Raw genomic sequence first — 26,163 nt, 5'->3', positions numbered from 1 at the left:
GTGTTGTTTCTTTAGTTATAAAAATTTTCAAAATTTCATTGCAGTTCCAAATGTACAAAATATTTAAGTTTATGAATTTCTTTTATTGAGGTTTATAGTTTACATTCAGAGTTTTTGTGCATTTAGCTTTTGTATTATACCCAATGGCATCTCATGGCTAAATTTAGTGAGGTGCTATTTCAGAAAATGTTTAATCATTGTTTTAATCCCTAACGTACGATCAGCCTACATATCAGCGGGTGATATTTGAAACTGTAATGCTGATCAGCCTACATATAGCAAGGGCTGTAAAAAACTGGCAGTAATAGGTAGCAAGCTGGTGTTAGCACCGTTGGAAAGAGCGTCTTCTGTAGGTCAAGACTGACTATTGTATCGCTGGCCTGCACAGCGTACTAGCAGTCCACCCCACCCCCCATCCCCACGTGATTCACAGAGGGTCTGGTCGACCCTGTCAATCCCTCTTCCCGCCTCCTCTCCCCTCCCTAGGCACTCCCTTCCTTTGTGTGCATTGCTGGAGAGTTGTCTGTTCACCATGTAAACCTCTGGCATGCACATACACGCATACATATGCAGACAAAACTTCGTGTGCACCAGAAATGAGCCATGAATTTCGTTTTTTTTTGTGTGTGTGTGGTTGTAGGAGGTGATAGCTGTATGATGCAGACATACACGTGGTGTCATGATGTTTCCTGTGTTATACCACTCATTCTAGAGTGGTGCAACACATCCAAATCATCAATCTTTCATTACTTTTACGCAAAACTTGAGTTTGACACATGAAACCCCCATTTTTCAGACTTTGGCGGCCAGCCACGGCCGAATCAGAGCACTTAGAGAGTTGCGGATTTCGAGTTCAGATGCAGAAAAATATGATCTACAATCCCATAAGAAAAAAAATACCTTGTGAAAGTTGAAAAATACCCGGAAATGGTTGACCAGGGGGGAAGGAGGGTAAAAAAAATGTTGTACGTAAGGGATTAATATTGTGTAAAAGGAAAACAAACATGAAAAGAAAATTCACTCCTCTGAATCTTCCTCACTGGTCTATCAGCTGTGCAACCTTATTTCCTTTAATTTATTTAATAAAAAGCATTATTTAAGGATAAACTTTTTTTCATCTTATTCACATGAACATTTTGCATACACGTGAGGGATGAGATCCCAAAGACTTTTTTCTTTTCTGGCAAGGCCTCTTAATTTCAAATCTTGATATATACCCAATATATGGTTACAATTATTCAGTGGTAAATATGTAAGCAAAAAAGAAATTTAACAGAAAAGTCACAGTTTTTGTCTTGATTTCTCAGAAAGTGGACCTTTTAGCAGATATGGTCCTGAATTATACACTTTGTATCACATTAAAGAATGTAGTACATTATATTATTTTAGTACAACACACACAGAGTCAAAAAGAAACACTACCTTCCACCAGCATACCAGGATCAGCAACTTGGCACTGCCGGAGCAACAGTGCTCCCTCTCCCCTCTGTGCTGCTTACAATCTTGCACACACACACAACAGTCAAACAGTGCATCACTGGAACTGTGAATCTCACAGCTTTTTAGAAGGATTTTTCAATTTTTTTCACAAGCTAGGGGATGTCTACTTACATCAAGCTTCAAAATTATATAATGTACAAATAGAGAAAGAATAAAAAAAAACATACTCCATATATTGAATGCTATTGATAATATTGAGATGAAATAAGGGTCAAGTGCTGTAATTCCACAGTGCTTATACATGAGCTGCCACTGATTATAGGTACCACAAATTTAGAAAAATAGTAAAGGAAGGTAGTGAGAAATTGATTTTATTCTTGCAGACTATGTTGATGGGTGGTACCATCTTGGGACCTGGAACCATTTTCCTTATGTTGGTGGGTGCCTTCGTGGCTGCTTTCCGCATTGGTAATTGGCCTTCCTTTGAGTACAACATCATCCCAATCCTGCTCTTCATGGTTGCCTGCTTCACTCTCAAGTCAAATATCCAGGTACTATCTTAAGATTACATTATTACAATGGAGATAGCAAATTGATTCATTTAAAGGTTTAGAAAGGGGAAAATATCTTTTAAGTATTTAAAGTCATAAACATGAATAGAATGTTACAGAACTTAGTCTTCATCCCATTATATGATGTTCCTCCTTCCAAAAATGGATAGAATTTATGAAGATATGTCAATGATATCATATATCAGAAAAAGAACAGGTTCTTGTCTTCTAACAATTTCTTCACAATGTATTTGATTTTTAACTTTTATCAATGTTTTTTATTAATGTAGCAAATCCATACTGGTCTTCTTTTGCTCTTTTCTAGTTCCATTATGTGACATTTCTAGGCATTAAACTCCAATTTTCACTTCCTACTCCACTCATAGGTCTTGTTTATAACTTCCTGTTACAGCAGACAGTCTTCCCTGGTTTTGATAACTCTTAGCAGCTTTGTATCATCAGCAAATAAATTAATATAACTGTTTATCCCAATGTGAATGTCGTTTACATAAATCTGAAACATAATTGGGGCTAACACTGACCCTTGTGGCACTTCTTTTGTTACTTTACCCCAAGATGAGCATGTATCTCTGATCACAGTTTTAATCTCCCTGTCTTTCAAATAATCTCTTGTCCATTCTAGCAACGTTCCTCACAGTCCTCCTATGTTCTCTAATTTTCAAAGTAGTCTTCCATGAGGGACTTTATCAAAAGCCCTTTTTAAATCCAGGTATACTGTGTCCACCCATCCGTCTCTGTTTTCCAGTCCTGCAATAACTCGAGTAGAAGCTTAATAAGTTTGATACACATGACCCCCCCTGTCCTGAACCCAAATTGTCTGTTCGATATGACTTGTTCCTCTTCTAGAAATTTAACCAATTTTTCTTTGATAATTATTTCACATAACTTCCCCAAAACATTTGTAAGTGACACTGATGTGTAGTTTAGTGGTTCAGTTGCCTTTCCTCCTTTAAATATTGGTATTACATTGGCTCTCTTCCATTCTATTGGAACTTTCCCTTCATTTATTGAACTTTTAATTATTTCCCAAATTGGATCCAGTAGTTGCTCTTTACATTCTTTTAAAACCCAGCCTGATACACCATCTGGTCTCATTGCTTTTCTGACATCCAACTTATCCAATAATCTTCCAATATCCTCCTTGTACACTGCGATTTCCTGTAATCCTTGGCAATGCAATGTCGTATTAGGTTCTGTGAAATCTGCAGTGAACACCATTTTGAAGCTCTCAGTCATTATTTCACACATTTCCTTCTCTGTTCGGTATGTTTTCCCTCCTTTGATTATTTTATCTATTGTTTCCTTGTTCTTCATTTTGCCATTTATAAACTTGTACAAAAGTTTGGGTTCATCTCTGCTTTTATTCACCACATCTTTCTCAAAGTTTCTTTCTTCCTCTCTCTTACTCTAATATATTCATTTCTGCATCCCTTGTACTGCCGTCTGTTATAGCCATTTCTTTGTTTTATGAGTTTCTTCTGCGCTTTATCTTTTGCCTTTTTAATTTGTATGCATCTGGCATTGTACCAAGCTTGTATTTTTTTCTTAACTCTATGAACAGGTACATATTCTTTTATTCCTTCATTATATTTCTGTAAGAATATTTTATATTTCCCTTGTATTGTCTTTCCGTACATAGTGTTTCTCCACTCAATATCAGCAAAAAAGATCCTTAATTTTTCAAAATCTCCTTTTTGCATAATTTAATGTCTCTCCTTTGTAATCATCTCTAAATTATCTCATCCTCCTCCTGAATTTCCATCTCTAATGTCACATGATCACTTCTTCCCATTGGACTAAGGTAATGTGTGATTGGAGGGGGCTCTGTTTTTTTTGTGAATACTAGGTCAAACAATGATGGTTCTTCTTCCCTCCTGTACCTTGTTGACTCCACCCATTAATCCATTGTATTAACCATAGTCAACTGTAACACTTTCTCACTTCACTGTCCAGCATTATCCATTACTTCCATCTCTCTCCAGTTTACTTTTTTACAGTTGAAGTCTCCAACTAAAAGTATTCTTCCATCTCTTTTTATCATACTATCTAGGCACTTAATCACCTCTATTTGCATATCTTTATGTTCTTCAGTTCCTCATGTATTTGTCTTAGGTGGCACATATGTAACAATAATTTTTTCTTTTTTTCAATTCCTTATTTTTTATTGTTACTCCCATTACTTCCACTTTGTCCTCTCTGTATTGCACATCCTCCACACATATATTATAATAAACCATTATTAGCATGCCTCCTCCCCCTTTATCCTTCCTGTCTCTCCTCCGGCTATTCTATCCCTTCTCTTTAAAGTTAACATGAATCTCCTCTCTTAGTTTTGTTTCAATGATGCACATTACATCCGAGTTTTTCTCTTTCAAATAATCCCTAACCTCCAACATGCTGGATAACAACCCATCTATATTAGTATAAGTCACTCTTAATTTCTTGCCTCCTCCACAACCTCCTCTTTCTTCTGTAGGTACCACTTCTTTAGTCTCATATCCAGAACCCTCCAGTAAAAATTCTTTTTCTTGATCTCTGTCCTTTTCTCGTTTTTTTTCCTTAGCTTAATTTCTTAGCACTTTCTCCCTTTCCCTCTCCTCTAGGTTAATTTCTCTTTTTATCCATATATCCTTGTGTTCTGTGTCATTGGCCAGCTTCCCTTTCTTAGCCATAATTTCCTCTACTGCCAATTGGGATCTCATTCTCATTTTCATTGGTCTCCTAACCTGATCACTTCCTCCACCTCCTGGTCCAGTTCTTGCATGCTGTCTTGAACTTGTTTGATAATAGTTTTGGCCAGTTCATCCCAAAAATCACAAAACTTTTTCTCTTATCTACTATATCTTGCACAAGATCTTTCTTGTTAATTACTTGTATTACAGTAACTTTTGTGTTTTTCTGAATTTATCTCTTTACTACCTCCAAAAATTTAACTTTTTCCTCTTCCTGTTCCTGCTTCCATGCATTTCGTAGATCCTTCTGCTTGTTTTCACCCAATCCACTTACCTTGTCCACAATCCCATCCTGTACTTTAACCTGTAAGCTCCTTAAGGAATTTTCGTAGTCTTGACATGTGGCTTTTAGTAGGTCATTTTGTTTCTTTATTTCTTATATCTTCTCCTTTAATCCCTGATTGATTGCACTGACCTCACATTCCACTAATCTCAATTTCAGCTTTGTGTTTTCTGTTGTCAGTCTGTTTTGTTTGTACATTTGTCCATTAGACTCGACATCACTTCTTTCATGTACTTTAACTCCCTTTCTACATTGATCAACCTCCTCATACTACCTCTTTCGTTCCTAGATCCAGAAAAATCCTTGTCCATAATATCCTAAGTCAATTTCCTTAGTCCAACAGGTGTTTCAATATATTGTTGGTTTTCACACGATGGCATATGTTTTGATTCTGTCGTACATCTGGCAGCACTACTCTCTCCTTTTTTTTTTTTTCCGTCTATACGATCCAAAACTTATTCATTATGGAAACAAGAGAATCTATGACCCCCTCCCCCTGTACTTTCTTGCTGTTGCATATTTGTGCTTTTTTATTTGTATTTTCTTAGGCTTCCATATTCAGTCATATTTATTGGGAAAATTAACAAGGTCATTCACATTGAACTTTGCCATATAATTATGTTAGGGTATATGTGAATGTACAAAACTTGGCATATGTTATATGTTTGATTTGAAATAAGGATTGAAGCTTCTCACTGTTTCTTATTTTTTTGTCTGTTGTCCACATGATACTTTCCTTTGTCAGAGATGTAACAGTTTTTGTTCCTTTTCCATTTTCTGTGGCCATGTGTGTGATGTTTTCGTGGTCCATGTGGGTATGGCTTTGTCAATGGGCAGCTGATTGTGGCCCAGATTATGTCTGCTTCATATGCACTGATCATGATGGCTGTCATCGTGGGTACCACACTGCAGCTGGGGGAGGATGGCATTGGTTCCCCATCAGCTATCTTCCTCATCGCTCTCTCAGGATCATTCTTCATAGCGGCCTGTATGCACCCTCAGGAGTTCAATTGCATTATTCCAGGTCTGCTGTATCTTATGTCAATTCCTTCTATGTACCTCCTCCTTATCATCTACTCCCTCATCAATCTCAACAATGTCTCATGGGGAACCCGTGAGATAGCTACTAAGAAGACAAAGAAGGTTTGTAGCCCTCCCATAGATATACATGATGATGATGATGATGATGATGGTGATGGTGGTGGTGGCAGTAGTAGTGGTAGTGGTAAGGGTAAGGGTAAGGGCAATGCTAATGGTAATGGTGGTGGTGGTGGTCTAAGATGAGGTAGGACAAGCATTCAAGATACAGCTTGAATCATTATGACACAGCACACAGAAAAGGTACTTCAGTAGAGCATTGAGGGTACTAGAAAGCTTGAATGATTTGTATTTTATCATTATAGCCTCCTACAATTTGAATGATAAAAAATGAAAAAAATACATTGAAATCTGCAGCATTTTATAGATATTCATTAAGAAACTTATTTTAGAAAGTATCATGTTACAGTGCATGGCTGGCATTTGTCACTCATGATGAAGACAGTCTCTGAAGCAGTCTTCAGTGCAGTGGTTATGTTTGGCCTTTGCTTTTGTGATACATAAAAAATCGTGATTGACTTAATTTTTCTTTTTATTTAATAATAATTTTGCTGTGAGATTATAAAAATGACTGACTGCATTCCTTGCTTTTTATCCAGTTACTCACTTTCATCTCATGTTTTGTCCATTTAGTCACTCACAAATCTGCAGTTTTTACATCTCAACATTTGCATGTCTGCATTCTTTTTACCTTCTTACCCTTCTACACCCCCCATCCACGCACACACACACACACACACACACACACACACACACACACACTAATGTTGAGACTAACTTTTAGTCGCTTCTTATTTTAGGAGCATTTGCTTGGCTATTTTCTAACCAACTAATCCAGCATGTTAACTCATTCCACAGATCACAATAGCCTATGTGCTGACAGCAGTATATGCCCTAGTGATGATAATCGTGCTGGTGGCCATGTTTCTCAACTTCGCGGAAGATGGGTGGGATAGTCCCTCTGCTATATTCTTTATAGCCACAGCTGCTTCCTTTATAATAACAGGACTGTTACATCCCAAAGAAATCATGTGTCTTCCAGCTGGTCTAGTATATTACTTGCTGGTGCCTTCCATGTACCTTCTGCTCCAGATTTACTCATGTTTCAACCTCAATAATGTGTCTTGGGGCACACGTGAGGTGTCTACCAAGCAGAAGAAAAAAACTAGAGAGGTACAAGAATATTTCTATCCACTATCAGGCTAATGATTAATTACATTTAGAAGAGATAAATTTTGTTTGTGAACTCTCCACTTGAGTGATAAGATACATACTCTGCCAAATATTTTATGTTAGTAAGTTGCTTCTTTCACATCTTGCATGACTAACTGCATGACTGGTATCAATAGCTTGTGGTATTTTCTTGCATCATTAATTGTATTAATTAGTGGATATGATAGCATGTATGTTTACTATATGCAGATATTGTATGTGGTATATGAATGTAACAATAAATGCTTTGAAATAGTTTTAACTCATTCATATGATTTTGTGTAATTATAATGCTTATATATAACCCCCTAATCAAACTCACAGCTCAACAAAGATTAAACTTTATTTTTCACCTTTCTGGTGTTAGGAACTGGAGGCTGAACGCAAGGCATTAGAAGAGGCCAAGAAAAACAAAAAGAAGGAGGGCTTTCTTGGCTTCCTCCACCGAGAACAACAAAATGATGATGAAGGCTCCATAGAGTTTTCTCTGGCTGGTCTCTTCAAGATTATGTGCTGTGTCCACCCGAAGCCCAGTGATGAGCGTCAACAGTTGGCTAGCATTGCAAACTCACTTGACATCCTAAAGAAGCGATTTGAGACCATTGAAGCGTAAGTTCTTTTCTATCCAGCAGAGATACTCCTTAGAAAAGCAATAGAGGGACAAATATTTCCTCTAGAAGAGCATTTACTCATATAATTATGTAAGAGTTTGTTTCAGTGAATTAAGTTGGTTCAGCTGCAACATTGGTGTAATATTATTATTCATTAGTGACTTCAGAACAGCATAATAGTTACAACACTAGCATATGCAAGTGAAATTTATATATAGGAGACACATGGCAGGTGCTTGTGATGAAAATAGAACAGTAAGTGAAAGAAATTCTAGTGTATATGGAAATTAACCATGTTCAAGAAAGAAGAAGGAATCAACTGTCATGCTGGAAGTAATTAAGTGCCTGCAATGGTTTAGCAGCTGGTGGGAATACATAACTAGCAATAAAATGACAAGAATTATCATTCAAGAGTAGAAAAAATGTGATTACAAAAAATATGATTCCTGTATAATAGAAGAATTAAGTGTTACATAGAGTTTTGAATGTATTTTACCTAGTTGTATTTACAGGGTTTGAGCATAGTGACCTTTCTCCATATCTACTTTTATCCAGTTTTTTTCTTAAATTTGTGCACACTTTTTGCTGCTACAATCTCTTCACTCATCCATTCCAGATGTGAAAAACTAAACTTTTTAATGTCATTCAAACACTGACTTTTCGTGATCTTGGAGTGTCCTCTTGTTCATCTATCTCTATCCTCTGTCAGTGATACCAGGTCTTGTCTATCTATCTTTTCCATATGGTTTACTAACTTATATATCATTATTAGATCTCCTCTTTCCCATCTATCTTTCAAAGTTAGTAGTTCCTTTTCCTTCAGTCTTTGTTCATAGAGAAGATCCTGTACTTCTGGCATCATCTTTGTAGCAGTCCTTTAGATTCTTTCTAGTTTCCTGATTTCCTTCTGCCTGTATGGTGACCACACCACTGCTGCATATTCTAGTCTAGGTCCTATCATAGTGGTTATGATCTTTTTCATCATACTCTTATCCATGTAATTGAATACCACTCTGATATTTGTTAGTGTCTTGTGTTGAAGCAAATAACCTATTCATGTGTCTTTCTGGGATCAGGATGTCTTGTATAATCACTCTTCACTCCTTTTCATTACAATCTCTTCTCCCACTTTGTATTCCCACGTAAGCCTTCTATTACTTCTACCCATTTCCATTACATAGTATTTTTGGGTATTAAATTTTAATTTCTATATTTGGCTCCATTCCCAGATCTTATCAATATCAATTTGCAATTCCATACAGTCCTCAATGTTCCATATTACTCTCAAAAGTTTTAAATTGTCTACAAACAAATTTATGTAGCTACTCAAACCCTTTTGTATACCAATAATGTATTCTAGGAACATAATTGATGCCAGCACTGAACCTTGTGGTATGCCACTAGTAACTGTGCTCCAACTTGATAGGGTGTCTCTTATCATTGTCCTCATATCCCTATCTGTTCAGTAAACTATCATCCAGTTTAAGATACATTTCCCTGTATTCCTCTGATGTTTTCTAGTTCCCATAGGAGTCTTCAATATGATACTCTACGAAAAGCCTTTTTGATGTCATTCCTCTTCCTGTTAAGTAGTGCCTCACCCAGCTGAAGATATTTCTTTGTACTCTTCTTATGTGTTCTTTTTTCCTTGAGAGTCTTCTGTATGGTGCTCTGTCAAAAGCCTTTTTAATATATAAATACATTGCATTGACCCATCCATCTCTCCCCTGTATCTCATCTATTTCTCTTGTATAGAAACTTAGTACATTTTTTTATACACAATCTTCCTTTTCTAGATCCAAATTGGGAGTTAATTATGATTTAATTTTACTCCAGATATTCCACCCATTTTCTTTGATCACAATTTCACATTTCCCACAACACTAGTCAGTGACACTGTTCTATAATTTAGGGGCTTGGTCTTTTTCTCTCCTTTGTATATAGGGACTATCTTTGTTCTTTTCCATTCCCTTGGTATTTTCCCTTCTATCAAAGCACTGTTGATCACATCACAAATTGGTTCTACCAGCTGTTCTGTACATTCTCTCAGAGTCCATCATGATACTCCATCTGCCTCCATTGTTTTTCTGATATCCACCTTTTCTAATAATTTGCTTATTTTCTGTTTATGCACTATAATGTTTTATAACCCTCCTGCATCACTTTGTTGTTTGCTTTTATGAAATCTTCTACATTAAATACAGATCAAAAGGCTCTCTTTCATCAGTTCACTTACTTCTCTTGTTTCATATACCCTATTTCCTTTAGTTAACTTAATGATGGTCTCTCTGTTCATCATCTTTCCATTGATTTACTTATAAAAAAGCTTGGGTTCCTCTTCACATCGCTTTACTACATCTCTTTCAAACTTTCTCTCATCCTCTCTTCTGATTCTAATGAATTGATTTTGAGCCTCTTTATATTGCTTCCTATTTTCTTTGTTTTTGCTGCTTCCTTAATTTCTTCCAAGTTGCATTCTTTCTCACCTTATCTTTTGCACATGTAGCATTATACCATGTTTGTCTGCTCTCTTAAACTCTGTATACAGGAACATGCTTTTTTATTTCCACATTGTACTTCTCTAGGAATATTTTATATTTCTCTTGCACTGTTTTGCCCTGCCTGTTTCTTTCCATTTATTACTACCAAAGTACTTCATAATTTATCTTGGCATGATTTAATCTTTTTTGTATGTGTCCTTCATTACATTTCAAAATTTCAACTTCCAGAACCACATGATCACTTTGATATTCAATGGTTGGACAAGGCTATGTTTTTTTCGTCAATATCAGATCAATCACGGATGGTCCTTTTCTCCTTGGTATAGTCCTTCTTACATTGGTGCAGTGTGTTTACCATTGCCAGTTGTAACACTCCTTTCCCCCATCATCCAGCATAAATATTTACGTCCATTTCTTTCCAATTACATGTTTTGTAGTTAAGATCCCCCACAAGTAATACTTTTCTGTTCTTTCTTAACATATTGTCCAATCACTTTATTACTTCATTTTGCATTTCCATGCACACATCCAGCCTTCATATATTAGTCTTTGGTGACACATATATTACTATGATCCTCTTCCTTTCCCTCCCACTGGTCCTAATCTGCCAGTCCATCTCTATATTGTGCATATTGTGTGTGTATTTACCTAGTTGTGAGAAACAGAAAAAGAGCCACACTAAGTTCATGCTGTCCCGCCTCCCAATCTATTTTTTTCCAGATTTTCCTTAAATTTATGTATTATCTTTGCACACACCATTTTTTCCATGCTGCTCTACCTCTGTGAGGAAAGCTGTATTTCTTTATGTCTCTTCTATAGTTACTCATTTTCAGTTTCCTTTCATGTCCTCTGGTACTCCTCATATCAAGTTTCACAAGATCATCATTTATGTATTATCTTTGCACACACCATTTTTTCCATGCTGCTTCACCTCTGTGAGGAAAGCTGTATTTCTTTATGTCTCTTCTATAGTTACTCATTTTCAGTTTCTTTTCATGTCCTCTGGTACTCCTCATATCAAGTTTCACAAGATCATCTTTGTCTAACTTCTCTATCCCTTCCAACATCCTATATAGTTCTAGCAAATCACCTCTTTCTCTACTTTCTTTCAGTATAGTTAATTGCAAGTTCTTCAACCTCTTTTCATAACTATATTTTGTTAGGTTTGTAGGGATCTTTGTTGCAGCTTTCTGGATTATTTCCAATTTCCTAATGACTTTTTTTTAGATTTGGTGCCCACACTAATGTTGCATACTCCAATCACGAATCATTGTTGTTATCAGCTTTTTTTATCATATCTTCATCATTGTATGTAAATGCTGCTTTGAAGTTTCTCAGTAGATTATAAGTTTCTCTAGTGATCTTGTTAATATGCTTCTCAAATGATATCTCCATCAGTACTCATAACATAATGCACTTTTACCTCCAGACACATGGGTATTGTTCCAAGTGGCCGCCGCCGTTCCACCATGCAGCCTCGTGTCTCTCTACGCGGTGACAATGCATCTATGGTCAACGAAAATATAATTGATGACTACAGTGACAGTGAAAGTGAAAAGTCTGGTAAGCAATCTGGATTAGATAACCAGAGTTATATCCATGTTAGAAATAAGTAATTGCTGGATAAAATTTCCTTTCTGCTCCAAAAAATCATATTCTTTTATAGAATTTTTTTCAGTACAAAGTTTATATATTGACCTCCAAACGTATGCATCTTGACAGGCCCCAAGGAAGAGCGAGATGATCTGGTTAATCCTTACTGGATTGAGGATAAGGCCCTCAAGCGTGGAGAGGTGGACTACATGCCAGGGGCTGAGGTGCAATTCTTCAAAGATCTTATCGAGAAATACCTCTACCCACTCCTCAAGAATCCTCAAGAGCAGGTGCTTCTCTTTCTCTCTTGTTCTATAGTCATTCATTCAGCATCTAAAAATTTTTCTAGAGAGATACAAAAAAGTTGTTAGGTTCTTGAATTCAAGTCAAAATACATGTATTATACTATTTGTTTCAGTACTATTTATGATTATATATTTTATTACTGTATATTTTGGTGGATAAAATTACTTTCATATATGACGACCCCAAAATTTCAGTTTAAATTTAATGGTTTTAGCTGATACCAGAGCTATAAGATGGCACTCAAACACTCTGACAGTGTTATATAACAATACAATGACTAAAATACCTTCTTCATCTTTAAGTATAAAATCTAAGATGAAGAAAAAACTTGCATGTATCGGGCTGTCAACATGCTTCTTTTGATTAGATACGTCGGCATTCTTCATCTTACTTATTTTTTCCATTGTATGGACTTTGTCCCTATACAACATTGCAAGCTGGAGTGATTCATTTTTTCTTTTCAATGGAAATACATTTAACTTCACAAAAGTAGTGATGTAAAATCAAAACCACTCAAGTCCACATTTCAATGGTATTTCCTATAAAATTTTAAGGTCATTGTTTTGTAACTGATATACAGTGTGACCCACTCTTTATATCTTTTTTTAGGATAACTCAAGTGCCATCTTATATGTACATTGAAATATGCAGTATACATAAATACAGTAGGATTATATTGTATCTTAAAACACCTCTTTACTGCTTGTAAATGTTCCCAATGATTTGCTTAAAATGTTGTTTCAAATTATTCTTAACTCTCTGATAGTTTAGATTTTTCCTGTTGCCAATTATTGCAAAAATAGAACAGCAAGCTTGCCAGGCTCTGTAAGAAGAGCTATGAACTGCATAAGAAGCTTCGTAAGTATGTTGGCCATACCTCTGATAGCCTCATTCCTCATCTTCAGATTTGGTATGGATATTTCCAGTTCTTTTCTTTAATAACATTTGTCTCAGATCACTTTTGAGTTAAGTATTCTTGTTATTCCCAGCTTAGCCTTGTCTGGACTCCTTTGCATGATCACAATAGTTTTTATTTTTGCCATTATTTTTATTATTTTATTTAATTTTTATTATTATCATTATTACTATTTTGGTCATCATTATTGATGTTTCTTCTGCTATTGCAGTCCATACCATCATTATTATTATAGTATCATAATTTCCCTCAGAAACCGAGAAGAATTTTTGCAATCTAAAACATAGGCGGTTCAGTTAATGGTGGGTGTAAATGTTAGCAGTGCAGCCATGTGTCAGTAATGACAATGGTAAAGTGTCATCGGCATGTTGCCTGCTGGGTTTCCTTTGGGATCTCACTTTTGTTAAGAACAACTTCTGTAATGTTAAGCTATTTTGGTTGTGTGTAATGACAAAGATTGTTGAGACTTAATTCTTTCTCATTATTAAATAAGATAACTCTAATTATAACTGTATACAGCAGTGCCTATGCTCACCTGTTTCCTTAAGCACTCACCACAACTTCACCTTGGCAAGAGTCATTTACTAGCATGCCAAACAGACTTGTGGACTGCATGAAAATGTCTTGTAGAAGGGTGCAAGCATTTTTAGATTAACTAACTGAGAGAAATAATGGGAATATACCTAGTATTTGAATAGTTATGTACATAAAAAGTGATTGTATAGTGTACAAAAGATCTGGTTTTCAATAACTTTTTCATTTTCCTAAGATCAGTTTTTGTTGTCAGCAGGTGGTTGTTGTGTAGCTCAGAGACAACTCTACTAATCCCTTAAATATTCAGTAGAAGAGCATCAACACCTATAATAAAACTGATCTTCAGATATAAACTTATAATGCAGGCTTCAATCAGTTTGCACTGTGAGTATGCATGTGGACTAATGGTCTTCTCTGTTCCATCTTTCTTCTCCCTCTCTAGAAAAAAATGGAGGTGGAGTTAAAGGAACTTCGCAATATAGCAGTCTTCTCCTTCAGTATGCTGAATGCTATCTTTGTCCTTATTGTATTCCTGCTCCAACTGAACAAAGATACTATTCATATCGAGTGGCCTCTGGGAGTGAAAACCAACATTACCTTTGTGGAGGCAACTAGTGAGGTAGGTAGTGTGGGCCATCATGGCTTTGTGTCTCTGTCCATTATGTGTGTAAAATGTCTTCCTTACAGAAACAAGCAGAGATCGAGTTAAAGGAACTGAGAAACAAATCATTCTTCGGTTTCTTCATGCTCAACGCGCTCTTTGTGCTCATTGTATTCCTTCTTCAACTGAACAAAGATGACCTTCACATCGACTGGCCTCTCGGCATCAGAGAAAACATCACAATTATCCCAGAGACACAGGAGGTAACCTGGTGTATGCCTTGCTCCTGCTGGTTGTGGTGTTCATGGCTGCCACTTATTTCTCTTACTCTGGAACTACCTGAGGGACTTGTGGAGCAGAGGCCTCCTAGTTCTTCCTTTCCTCAAGTTCAAAATAGTGTCCAGAACTTCTTCGTCTCAGATCTAGAATCTTATTGACCTGCATGACATTTTTGGTCTAGCATGCTAACACTGGATCAGCATGGCACTGGCCTTTTCTTCCTCATTTCCTACTCTCAGTGCAGCAGAAGGTAGAGTCAAAAGGCTAAACACACAAGATTAACAGAGTAAAGATTGATCCACTTGTATTCCATAGTAAACAGGCAATCCATAGTAAAGTATTGTCCAGGCACTTTTGGTACTTTAAAATTTTATGTTAACCCCTTCCCAGCGAAGGATTTATATATAGATGCTTCGAAAATGGGATTTTGTCGGATCGTATATATATATATATATATATATATATATATATATATATATATATATATATATATATATATATATATATATATATATATATATATATATATATATATAGACGTTTGTTCTTATTTTACTGCACTAAGTTGTAGCATGGTCTGTATATAGATGATTCCTTACAAGTAAGAAAATTCATAAAATATATCATTATTTGGGATCTCAAATACCCAAACACTGGTCAACATGGCCTCTCAAGGCCGGTCACCTCTCGTGCTTTGTTGATGGTGGATGTGCTATGCACATAACTTAATGCTGGAAATTTTTGTATTTTTCTCCACTTATTCATTATTAGCCAATCATGTCAAGGAGAAAGAACTGTACCACACGCCAGCAACATTGCCTAAAAATTAATACAAGTATGTATGTGAAAAATATGAAGAAAAGTAGAAATAAATCACTTCCAGATCACAATTCCTGGATGTAAGTAACTCCAAACATTCATACAAACATTTATATGCTGATTCAATTGTCTGTTCAGTTTTCCAGCAGAGGCTATATATAGATGTCACTTGTTTAGTTTTGCAGCAGAGTCTATATATAGATTCAATTGTTTGATCAGTTTTGCAGCAGAGGCCATATATAGATGTCACTAGTTCAGTTTTGCAGCAGAGTCTATATATATAGATTCAATTGTTTGTTCAGTTTTGGAGCAGTCTATATATAGATGCAATCTAGAGTACTCACTTGCTGGGAAACTATATATAGATGTATAGATGAGTCGTAGAGTCTATATATAGACAATTTTTTATTTGGCAGTGCACTCATCTGCCCTGCCGCTGGGCTTAACTGATATTTAATTTATGTAATTGTTGGATTTTTTACATATTCTTTATATTTCTAGTTATTTAAATGTATGAGTATCTATAAATTGATTTGCTGTTATTATTATTATTACATGTTATTATTAGTACTGTCATTGTTATTATTATTATTATTATTATTATTATTGTTATTGTTATCATTATCATCATCATCATCATTATTAGCATTATTATTATTACTACTACTACTGCTATTTTTTGTTATTGCTGAAATGTTGTAATATTGTCATTATTATTATTATTATTATTATTATTATTATTATTATTATTATTATTATTATTATTACTACTAATAATAATATTATCTTTGGAGAAGGAGATGAGGAAAACACAGGTGTAGGGCATTGAGTTTATTTCCCAACCAGTTTCATTGAAGCTTCTTCAGGGGAACTGGATTGTTATTATTATTATCATCATCATCATCATCATCATCATCATCATCATCATCATCATCATCATCATCATCATTATTATTATTATAACCATTACTTGTTTATTTATTCATTTATTTATTTATTTATTATTATTATTATTATTATTATTATTATTATTATTATTATTATTATTATTATTATTATAACCATTACTTGTTTATTTATTCATTTATTTATTTATTTATTTATTATTATTATTATTATTATTATTATTATTATTATTATTATTATTATTATTATTATTACTGTGACAGAACTACATCATCAATTGTTTTCTATTATTTATCTTGTTACTTCATTTAGCTACTGTCTTTATATTTGTTAAATTTGTATTACTTTTTCTGGTGAGACTGCTGGACTGATTCTAAGTTATTCTATAACTGACTCTTATGACTCAAACTCTCTCTCTCTCTCTCTCTCTCTCTCTCTCTCTCTCTCTCTCTCTCTCTCTCTCTCTCTCTCTCTCTCTCTCTCTCTCTCTCTCTCTCTCTCTCTCTCTCTCTCTCTCATCTTATGTGTACCATTTCTGATTCTTTGATTCTTGTTCCTTGGAATGTTTACTGGGTTTTTTTTTTTACACCTAATTTTCACTTCTGCTTTAATATTACATATCTCACTGCTTTTACTTTTTGTTCTTCCTCTTTAAAGTACATATTCTTTTACTCAGCAGTCCCTTTTCTTATTTTTCGTTACTTACTTTTTTCTTGCAAGTTGTTTTCCCCCTACTTGCATAATTCTTTTAGAAATTTTTACTCATTTTTTACTAATGCATGATAATGGTTGCTTAATTTGCTTGCTACCATATCACTTTTTTTCCCACCTTTCTATGCTTCCTTCACACATCTAGTTATATATCAAAAATTTCAATACTGTAATTATTTTTTTCTCTCACCATTTTAATACCTTACTTTCTTGATAATTTATTTTCATTCTTTTACATTCGGTGAATAATTGTTTGTTTAGTTTTTATTCTCTCTTATAGCACCTCTTTTACATGTATGATTTAGTTTCTAGTCTTATCTCATCTGACTAAGTACACTTATTTTTTTCTGACTTCAGGCATAGTGAATGGTTTGTATATGTTGTGCAACCTTCAAGTCCACAACTATGACAGTTTACTATAATACTTGTCATCACCAGGCTTGCCTGTATAAACTGTATTCTGTCCAGGATCTGATGTTTTTATTCTTTGATTACACTGAAGGAGATAATCTACTTCCTTAAACTGAGTATAATTCAATAATTCACCCATAATATGCTATGATTTTATTGTACTTACATATGTTATATGCTGAGTTTTTAGATGGTGATGTTATTGATGATGTGGCTACCTTTACAAGGTGACCACAAGAGTAAAGCAGCAAGTCTATTCCTCCAGTATTACCATTATGTAATACTCTGACCTTGATTCACGCTGCCACCTAACTTATCTATTTTATGGTTTTTAGATTATTTGTCTTAGTAAGTAATAGATTGTTTTACTATTTTTATAGTATTTGGATGATATAATGTTTAGCTTACTAAACCAGAGAGAGAGCTAGTTTGTGTGATAGCAAGAGCTGTGGCATGTGTGTGTATGGTGTTGCCTCTCTGCATGACCATGAGTCTGCTCTTGTTACACTCACACAATGTAGCCATTTATAACTCTAGATCTCTGCATGTTCTTTACTTAGTTTAATAACTTTTAATCTATTAAGTTCATATATTATTCATACTCTTGATATAAAACTACATGGAGACATTCATTGACATTTTTACAAAATTCCTTAATTTTCAAAGCTTGAAATAAAGATGGCATCAGACAGCTGTTATAAAGTGTCTTCATGATACTACAAGTTATCAGTCATGTTAGAAGTAAGTAAGTGAGTTATACTATTCCTTCCAGGTCCTCATCAGCCAGGAACACCTTCAGCTGGAACCTATTGGTCTAGTGTTTGTGTTCTTCTTTGCCCTCATTCTTATCATTCAGTTTGTTGCCATGTTGTTCCATCGCTTTGGCACCATCTCCCACATCTTGGCCTCCACTGAACTCACCTGTTGCAACAAGAAGGTACTGTGTTAAATAACTGGTATGGTTTGTGAAAATGTATGGTTGAAGATTATTAACTTTATTTGTAATAGTCATATAAGGATACTAAGTGTAACAAGAAAATTATTCTTAACTTTTTTTTATGAGAATACTATATCTACACACCATGTATTTGGTCAGTGCAGAATATGTAGCTATGCAAAAACTTTATGGAGTTGAATTCATCTTACCAATTTTGTTTTCTATCATATAACTTTCCTCTTTGTTTTCATGTGTGAGAACATGTTTTCTTTATTCTGCATGTTATTTCTTAATTTGTAAATCAAACTTCTTGTATATGGTTATTCCTATATACATGAGTATGATTTAGATGTGTTTTCTATCTTTCAGGCCGAGGACACTACCGAGGATGCTTTCATTCAGAAGAATGCAGTAGACATAGTAAGACAGCTCCAGAAACTGAAAGGAATTGATGGTGATTATGACAGTGACAGTGTGCAGGATGGCCAGCTGGGTCGCCGAAAGACCATTCACAACCTGGAGCGACAGCGTAATAAGAAACAAGCCATTGGAACTCTGGATGTTGCCTTCAAGAAACGATTCTTCAGCATCTCAGCAGAAGCTGCTGAAAATGGCATGGAAACTGGTAAGTCTTATTTGCACAAATGTGTTTAGTGGGGTATAATAACCTTGAGAAATGTGTGTCAGATTAATATATGATTACCTACATTAAATATTATAATTTTTGTCTGTATGTATACTGTTGTATACCGTAGAATTGTACAAAAGATTTTAACATTCAGTTATACAGTAACTCAAGTCTGAAATTAATGAACTTCTACAATTTATACATAATAAGTGAGTTTATGGAAATTATGATTAAATTAATCCAACATATGTTAAATTTTGTCAAGTATAGTTTAAAGATGAAAAAGAAATAAATAATCAAGATAACAGATGGATAGGCTGAAGTATGTACTGTAATTTATCAGACAAAAGAATGCATAAAAACTTTCACCATTCGGACCAATGACAATGAAGGCTTAAGAAAGAGTATTTTGAGATTTTTTTTCTTTTTCTTCTTTTGAGGCAAGGAATGGTTGCATTTACTTATGTTGAAAAAGATGGGAATGCAATGATATGAATAAGTGGAAGCTTCTGTCACTGTCATCCCCTTTGAAATAAATGTCAGATATAGGTAGATAAATTATAAAAAAAAAAGACTGCAGAGCTTATGTTAATATTTACCTTTGCTTGACCTAACAGAGACTCCAGTACTTGGCAATATGCGTCGGCTGAGTATGCGTAGAGAGACCATGAAGGCATTGGCTGAAAGACGAGAAACTGTTGTCCAAGAAAGGCGGATGTCCAAGATGCAGACAATGGGTGCAAAGAAGGTAACCATGTTATTTTATTGGTATATGTTTATTATAATGAGCTGTGTAGATAGTGTTTATTTGTTTAATTTAATTTTACTACATTTATTTATCTATCTTATTTTATTTCTTGAATCGAGATGGCATATGGCATGTGGCAAACCATCAGATTTACTTTCTATAAGGTTGTGTATTAAATTAATTGATATAAATTTTAGTGGTTATCATACTTTCTTGATTCAGCACTAATTTTATATATTATATATATATATATATATATATATATATATATATATATATATATATATATATATATATATACTGAGATCCCTCGTTTATCACGGTTAATGGATACCAGAATTCCCCACGAAAGGTGAAAAACCGCGAAGTAGGATTTGCCCCCCCCTTGGAATTATCATGTATGTGTATGTGGGTACCAGAATGTTTAAAATATGTATACAGTATTTATACTTTACTTATACAGTATTTTACTTAAATCTATTTAATTATAGAACCTTATACAGTAATGCTCCGCTTAACGAACGTCCGTTTAACGAATTTCCAGTTTAACGTACTATATAAAGTTACCCCAAAAAGCTGCATAACGTACAACCATATCCGTTTTAGTGAATTTTCTGGGTTTGAATTTGCCGGGTGAGGGACCGAACGCGGTAGTTTCGTTGTACTAATTGGCTGGCTCCTGGAGCTGGATCTAAGATTCTTTAACAACGTCAGAGCAACCTCTTGCAGCGAAATGGCATCCATGAATGCTTGGAGGGACGGTGATAAGGTTGCTTTCAGGTTGCTCTGAGGTTGCTGGGAATACCATCTCTGGAGGTGGTGTTCCTGTCTTATATATGCATTTATGTTCACAAAACAACATTTCTATTAGCTTTTTACAAACCTTGCCCCCAGAAAGGATTGTTTTGTAATGCATAAAGTGAAATCTTACATGGAATACCAAAAAATAAAGCAGAGATGAGATGAGCCACAGACGAAGCGGCAGACTCGCGGCCACTCGGCCGCTTCTTCTTTTTTTCTTGTGACCCTTTTGCTTGCGTGTTACTTTCATCATGATGTTTATGTTTTCACTCCTCTATTGCCTGCTATAATGGATATCATATCTTAGTATTCATATACGCTCATGCCACAAGGATAACCTTGACTCCGTGGCACTGAGTGATAGTGAATTACAAATGAAATACCGCGGTATTTCATTAATAATTCACTGTCACTCAATGCCACGGAGTCGAGGTTTTCCTCATGGCATGAGCGTATATGAATACTAAGATATGATATCCATTATAGCAGGCAATAGAGAATGGAAACAAATATCATGGGAAAAGACAACACGCAGGCTAAAAGAGTCACAAGAAGAAGAAGCGGCCGAGTCGCCGTGAGTCTCCTGCTTCGTCTGTGGCTCATCTCATCTCTGCTTTATTTTTTGGTATTCCATGTAAGATTTTACTTAATGCATTACAAAACAATCCTTTCTTGGGGGCAAGGTTTGTAAAAAGCTAATAGAAATGTTGTTTTGTGAACATAAATGCGAGAATGTGAGAGAATTTGTATGTAGCTCCTCTAACTTCCAATGACTCATATGGCATCATAAAAGTAGTGGTAAACCGCTGGCCCAATATGCTGCCAAACGTATATATATATATATATATATATATATATATATATATATATATATATATATATATATATATATATATATATATACATTTTTTTTTTTTAATCCATGTGGTATGTTGGGGACCAGCCCAGAATGCATCCCCCCCTATTTCCATTATTTCTTATGGGAAAATTACATCCGCTTAACGAATTTTCGCTCTACGAACAGCTTTGGTACCCCTTATCCTGTTCCTTGAGTGGAGTATTACTGTACAGTAATTATACATTTACTCTCTCTTTCTCTCTCTCCCCCTCTCATACGACACGTAACACTCACCCTCTTTGATCATATCCAAAAGTTTCACTTTTTCACTGATGGTCATCATCTTCCTCTTCCTCTTGGGCTCACTAGAGGAAGCTTTCACAGGGGCACAGCGCTTAGGCAGCGTTGTAAGGGCTTAATGAATCACTACTTAAACAAAAAGAAGTTATTGCGAACAAAACACTAAGATACAGTATGGGAGACAGTCAACAGCATGGACGAGATTGGCAAGATACAACAAGGGAAGATGTTAGGTGAGGTTGCGATGATGTGCAGCCAATCAGTTTACGGGATAAATCCACTCATGCTCTCATTGGTCGATCTCACGCAGGGAACCAATCATGTGTCTTGTATATGTGCCCGTGGGTATGTACAAAGCCTCTGAGTCAACCTATCTCTTTGTTTGTCATGCTGGGAAACCTTCTTTCTCACACATCAACATAAAACAACGTGTTTTTCCACAATATGGCTGTATTTTTTCATTTTTATCTTTTGATGAATTTATCTTTTGATGAATATTTTTGAAAACCCCATGATGCACTGAGGCCGTGAAACGCAAACCACGAAGTGGCAAGGAACACTGTATATATATATATATATATATATATATATATATATATATATATATATATATATATATATATATATATATATATATATATATATATATATACACAGTGGCAGCAAAAAAAGTATACATCACCGAATTTTGGTTAGTAAAACAATACAATGCAAAATAGGACTGTTTTATTTAGAATTAATTCTTGTAATTAGCATTTGGACATATTCCCCTTGGACTTCAGAACACTTTCTTTTGTTAAGTTTTATTATGTTTCTATACAATGTTTGCTATCTTTAAATACTTTTTTCATACCTAAAAATATGTTAAAAGAATGTGGTACTCTTTTTGGGGAGGTTGGAATGGATTAATGGCATTTCAGTGCATTTCAATGGGGAAAATTGTTTTGAGATATGAGCAATTTCAGGTACAAACAGAATATGAATTAAACTCGTATCTCGAGGTACCACTGTATGTGTTTGTGTGTGTGTGTGTGTGTGTGTATGTGTGTGTGTGTGTGTGTGTGTGTGTGTGTGTGTGTGTGTGTGTGTGTGTGTGTGTGTGTGTGTGTGTGTGTGTGTTACCTAGTTGTAGTTTTACAGGGCCTGGGCTTTATGCTCGTGTGGCCCTGTCTCCATATATACACTTATCCAATCTTTCTTTAAAACTATGCACACTCGTTGCAGACACTACTTCTTTATTCAAACTGTTCCACGTCTCAACACATCTTTGCGGGAAACTATACTTTTTAATATCTCTTACACATCTTCCCTTCCTCAGCTTCTTACTATGCGATCTTGTGCTTCAACTGGCATATTCTTCTCTCAGGATCAGATACTCATTGTCCACTTGGTCCATTCCGTTGATCAATTTATAAACTTGTATGAGATCCCTTCTCTCCCTTCTCTGTTCCAATGTTGGAAGATCCATAGCCTTTAGTCTCTCCTCATATGTCATCCCTTCAAGTTCTGGGACTATTCTTGTAGCCATTTTTTGTAGTCTCTTCAGCTTCCTTATATGTTTCTTTTTGTGAGGGGTCCACACTACTCCTGCATATTCCAATCTGGGTCTTATTAGTTTCTTCATCATTTCTTTGTCCATGTAGTGAAATGTTATTCCAATATTCCTTAGCAAATTGTATGTCTCTCTGAAAATTCTATCAATATGGTTTGCCGGTTGATTATTTTCTTCCATCGTCACTCCCAAATCCCTTTCCTTTTTTACTTTCTCCAGTTCTACTCCATTCCCAAATCTTATTTAGGTCTTCTTGCAGTATTTCACAATCCTCCTTTTGCTTTATGACTCTGCACAGTTTTGTATCATCTGCAAACAGATTTATGTAGCTGTTCACTCCTTCTGGCATGTCGTTTATATAAATGAGAAAAAGTATTGCCAATATATATATATATATATATATATATATATATATATATATATATATATATATATATATATATATATATATATACACACACATATATATCCTTGCAGCCTTCTGTTTCTCTGAGTTTTGTTGTTCTATATAATATCTCTTCTGTTGCTGCTTGTGATTTTAGTAGTATCTTAATTGGTCTTGTTGTTCCATCTTGATAAGGTCCCATTCTGTGAATTTCCTCCACTTCCTCCTCTAGGCTCTGCCTATCTTTGTCATTTGGAATTTTTAGTAGGTCTTTAACTGACTTCATTTCCTCCTTTTCCCTTCTTGGTCTATATTTTACATTTTTTTCTTTTAGTCCAAAGATAATTACACTTTTTTTTTCTGCAATTTCCCTTACTAGGTTTTCCTTTTCCATAAGTACTCCAATCATTTTGTTTGCCATATTCTCGTCTCTTTCTTTTAGTTGTTCTTGAATCACCTGTAAGTTATTTCTTAATTTGTACTCTACATGCCTGTACTTCTTTTATAATCACATCATGCACTCTTTCCTTTTCTTTGCTAACTAGATCTTTCAGGTCCTCTTTTTCTTTCTCTACTTTACCAAGTCCTTCATCCATCTGTTTCTTATATTTGGCTTTTCTCCGTTCCGCATTCTCTACTCTTAACCCAGCTTCACTTTCTTCCACTTTTTTTATCCTGTCTTTCAAGTTCAGAAACTTTCTCCTGTTCATCGTTCTCTTTACTTCTCATACTTTCTCTTATCCAGTTGTCTAATTTTTTCTCCAAAGTTAAAACTCACCTATGGAGGGCAGTACTTGTCTCATCAAATCCTCTGAATCTAGCCTCTCCCACATCGTCATCCTTTTCTTGTACTCCTTCCCTATTCTCATACCTGCTTATGGGTGTAAGTTCTTTCTGACCCATGGTGCTTTTCAATGTAGTTTCTGGAGACTATTGCCACACAAGTCACGCATTTGCCCAGGCCACTGTAAACATGATCAGCTGATCATGGGGAGCGTTGGTCCGCCCGTCCGACCTTGACCTTGTCTTGTGTGTGTGTGTGTATTTACCTAGTTGTATTGTACAGGGTTCGAGCGGGCCTCATAGTGTCTTGCCTCCATGTCTCCATTTATCTAGTTTTTCTTTAAAGTTATGCACACTATGTGCTGCGACAATTTTTTTATCCAGTGCATTCTATTTTTCCACCGTTCTGTGTGGAAAACTGTATTTTCCAACATTCTTCACACACTGCCTCATTCTGATATTCTTTTCATGTCCTCTTGTCCTTCCATCTCCTTCCACCAATAGCACCAGGTCTTCTTTGTCTATTTTCAATATAATTTACTATCTTATACATTGTTATTAGGTCCCCACGTTCTCTTCTATCCTGTAAGGTTGGCAGTCCCATTTCCTTCAGTCGTTCTTCATATGTGAGGTCCTTTAATTCCAACACCATCTTTGTAGCAATCTTCAGTATCTTTTCCAGTTTTCTTATATCTTTTTTAGAGCTCGGAGACCATACCACTGCTGCATATTCCAGCCAGGGGCGTATCATGCTTGTGATGATTTTTTTCATCATATCTATATCCATGTAATGAAATGCCACTCTTATATTAGTCAACATCTTATATGATAGTCCAAATATTTTGTTTTTGTGTTTATCAGGGCTCAAATTTTCTTGTATGATCACTCCAAGATCATTTTCCTCATTTGTCTTAATTATTTGCTCTTATCCCATTAAATAGTTCCATACTGGTCTTCTCTTACTCTTTCCTAGTTCCATTATGTGACATTTCTTGGCATTAAACTCCAATTTCCACTTCTTGCTCCATTCATAGATCTTGTTTAAATCTTCCTGTAACAGTAGACAGTCTTCTCTGGTTTTGATAACTTTTAGCAACTTTGCATCATCAGCGAATAAATTCATATAGCTGTTTATCCCAATGTGAATGTCGTTTACATAAACTTGAAACATGATGGGGGGCTAACACTGACCCTTGTGGCACTCCGCTAGTTACTTTACTCCAAGATGAGTATGTATCTCTGATCACAGTTCTCATTTCCCTATCCTTCAAATAATCTCTTGTCCATTCGAGCAAGGTTCCACGCAGCAGTCCTCCTATGTTCTCTAGTTTCCAAAGAAGTCTTCTGTGAGGGACTTTATCAAATGCCTTTTTAATGTCCAGGTATACTGTGTCTACCCATCCATCTCTGTTTTCAAGTCCTGCAATAACTCTGGAGTAGAAGCTTACTAAATTTGATACACATGACCACCCTGTCCTGAATCCAAATTGTCTGTTTGATATGACTTGCTCCTCTTCTAGAAATTTAACTCTTTTTTCTTTATAATTATTTCACATAACTTCCCTATGATAGTTGTAAGTGACACTGGTCTGTAGTTTAGTGGTTCAGTTACCTTACCTCCTTTAAATATCGGTATTACATTGGCTTTCTTCCACTCTTGTGGAAC

The 26,163-nt window shown here is 35.3% G+C and overlaps 1 protein-coding gene across 6 annotated transcripts in view; it reads left to right on the top strand.

Annotated features, from left to right (window-relative positions):
* The window catches only part of LOC123517153 (chitin synthase chs-2-like), a 91,919-nt gene that overhangs the window by 57,793 nt on the left and 7,963 nt on the right, over window positions 1–26,163 (top strand). For 3 of the 6 annotated variants that reach the window (XM_045277113.1, XM_045277116.1, XM_045277118.1), the window contains exons 17-25: window positions 1,824–1,991; window positions 6,984–7,298; window positions 7,705–7,946; window positions 11,879–12,012; window positions 12,172–12,332; window positions 14,241–14,417; window positions 18,298–18,462; window positions 18,832–19,087; window positions 19,708–19,838. In XM_045277113.1, coding sequence (XP_045133048.1) covers window positions 1,824–1,991; window positions 6,984–7,298; window positions 7,705–7,946; window positions 11,879–12,012; window positions 12,172–12,332; window positions 14,241–14,417; window positions 18,298–18,462; window positions 18,832–19,087; window positions 19,708–19,838 — 1,749 coding nt within the window. Of the gene's footprint in view, window positions 1–1,823; window positions 1,992–5,864; window positions 6,171–6,983; window positions 7,299–7,704; window positions 7,947–11,878; window positions 12,013–12,171; window positions 12,333–14,240; window positions 14,418–14,485; window positions 14,663–18,297; window positions 18,463–18,831; window positions 19,088–19,707; window positions 19,839–26,163 lie in introns of all 6 variants that reach the window. The other 3 variants (XM_045277114.1, XM_045277115.1, XM_045277119.1) reach the window with 3 other exon arrangements.

Source organism: Portunus trituberculatus, chromosome 41, assembly GCF_017591435.1.
Source record: "Portunus trituberculatus isolate SZX2019 chromosome 41, ASM1759143v1, whole genome shotgun sequence".
Taxonomy (NCBI): Eukaryota; Metazoa; Arthropoda; class Malacostraca; order Decapoda; family Portunidae; genus Portunus; species Portunus trituberculatus.
The sequence above is the reverse complement of the archived record's forward strand: the minus strand, read 5'-3'. Positions and strand labels throughout refer to the sequence as shown.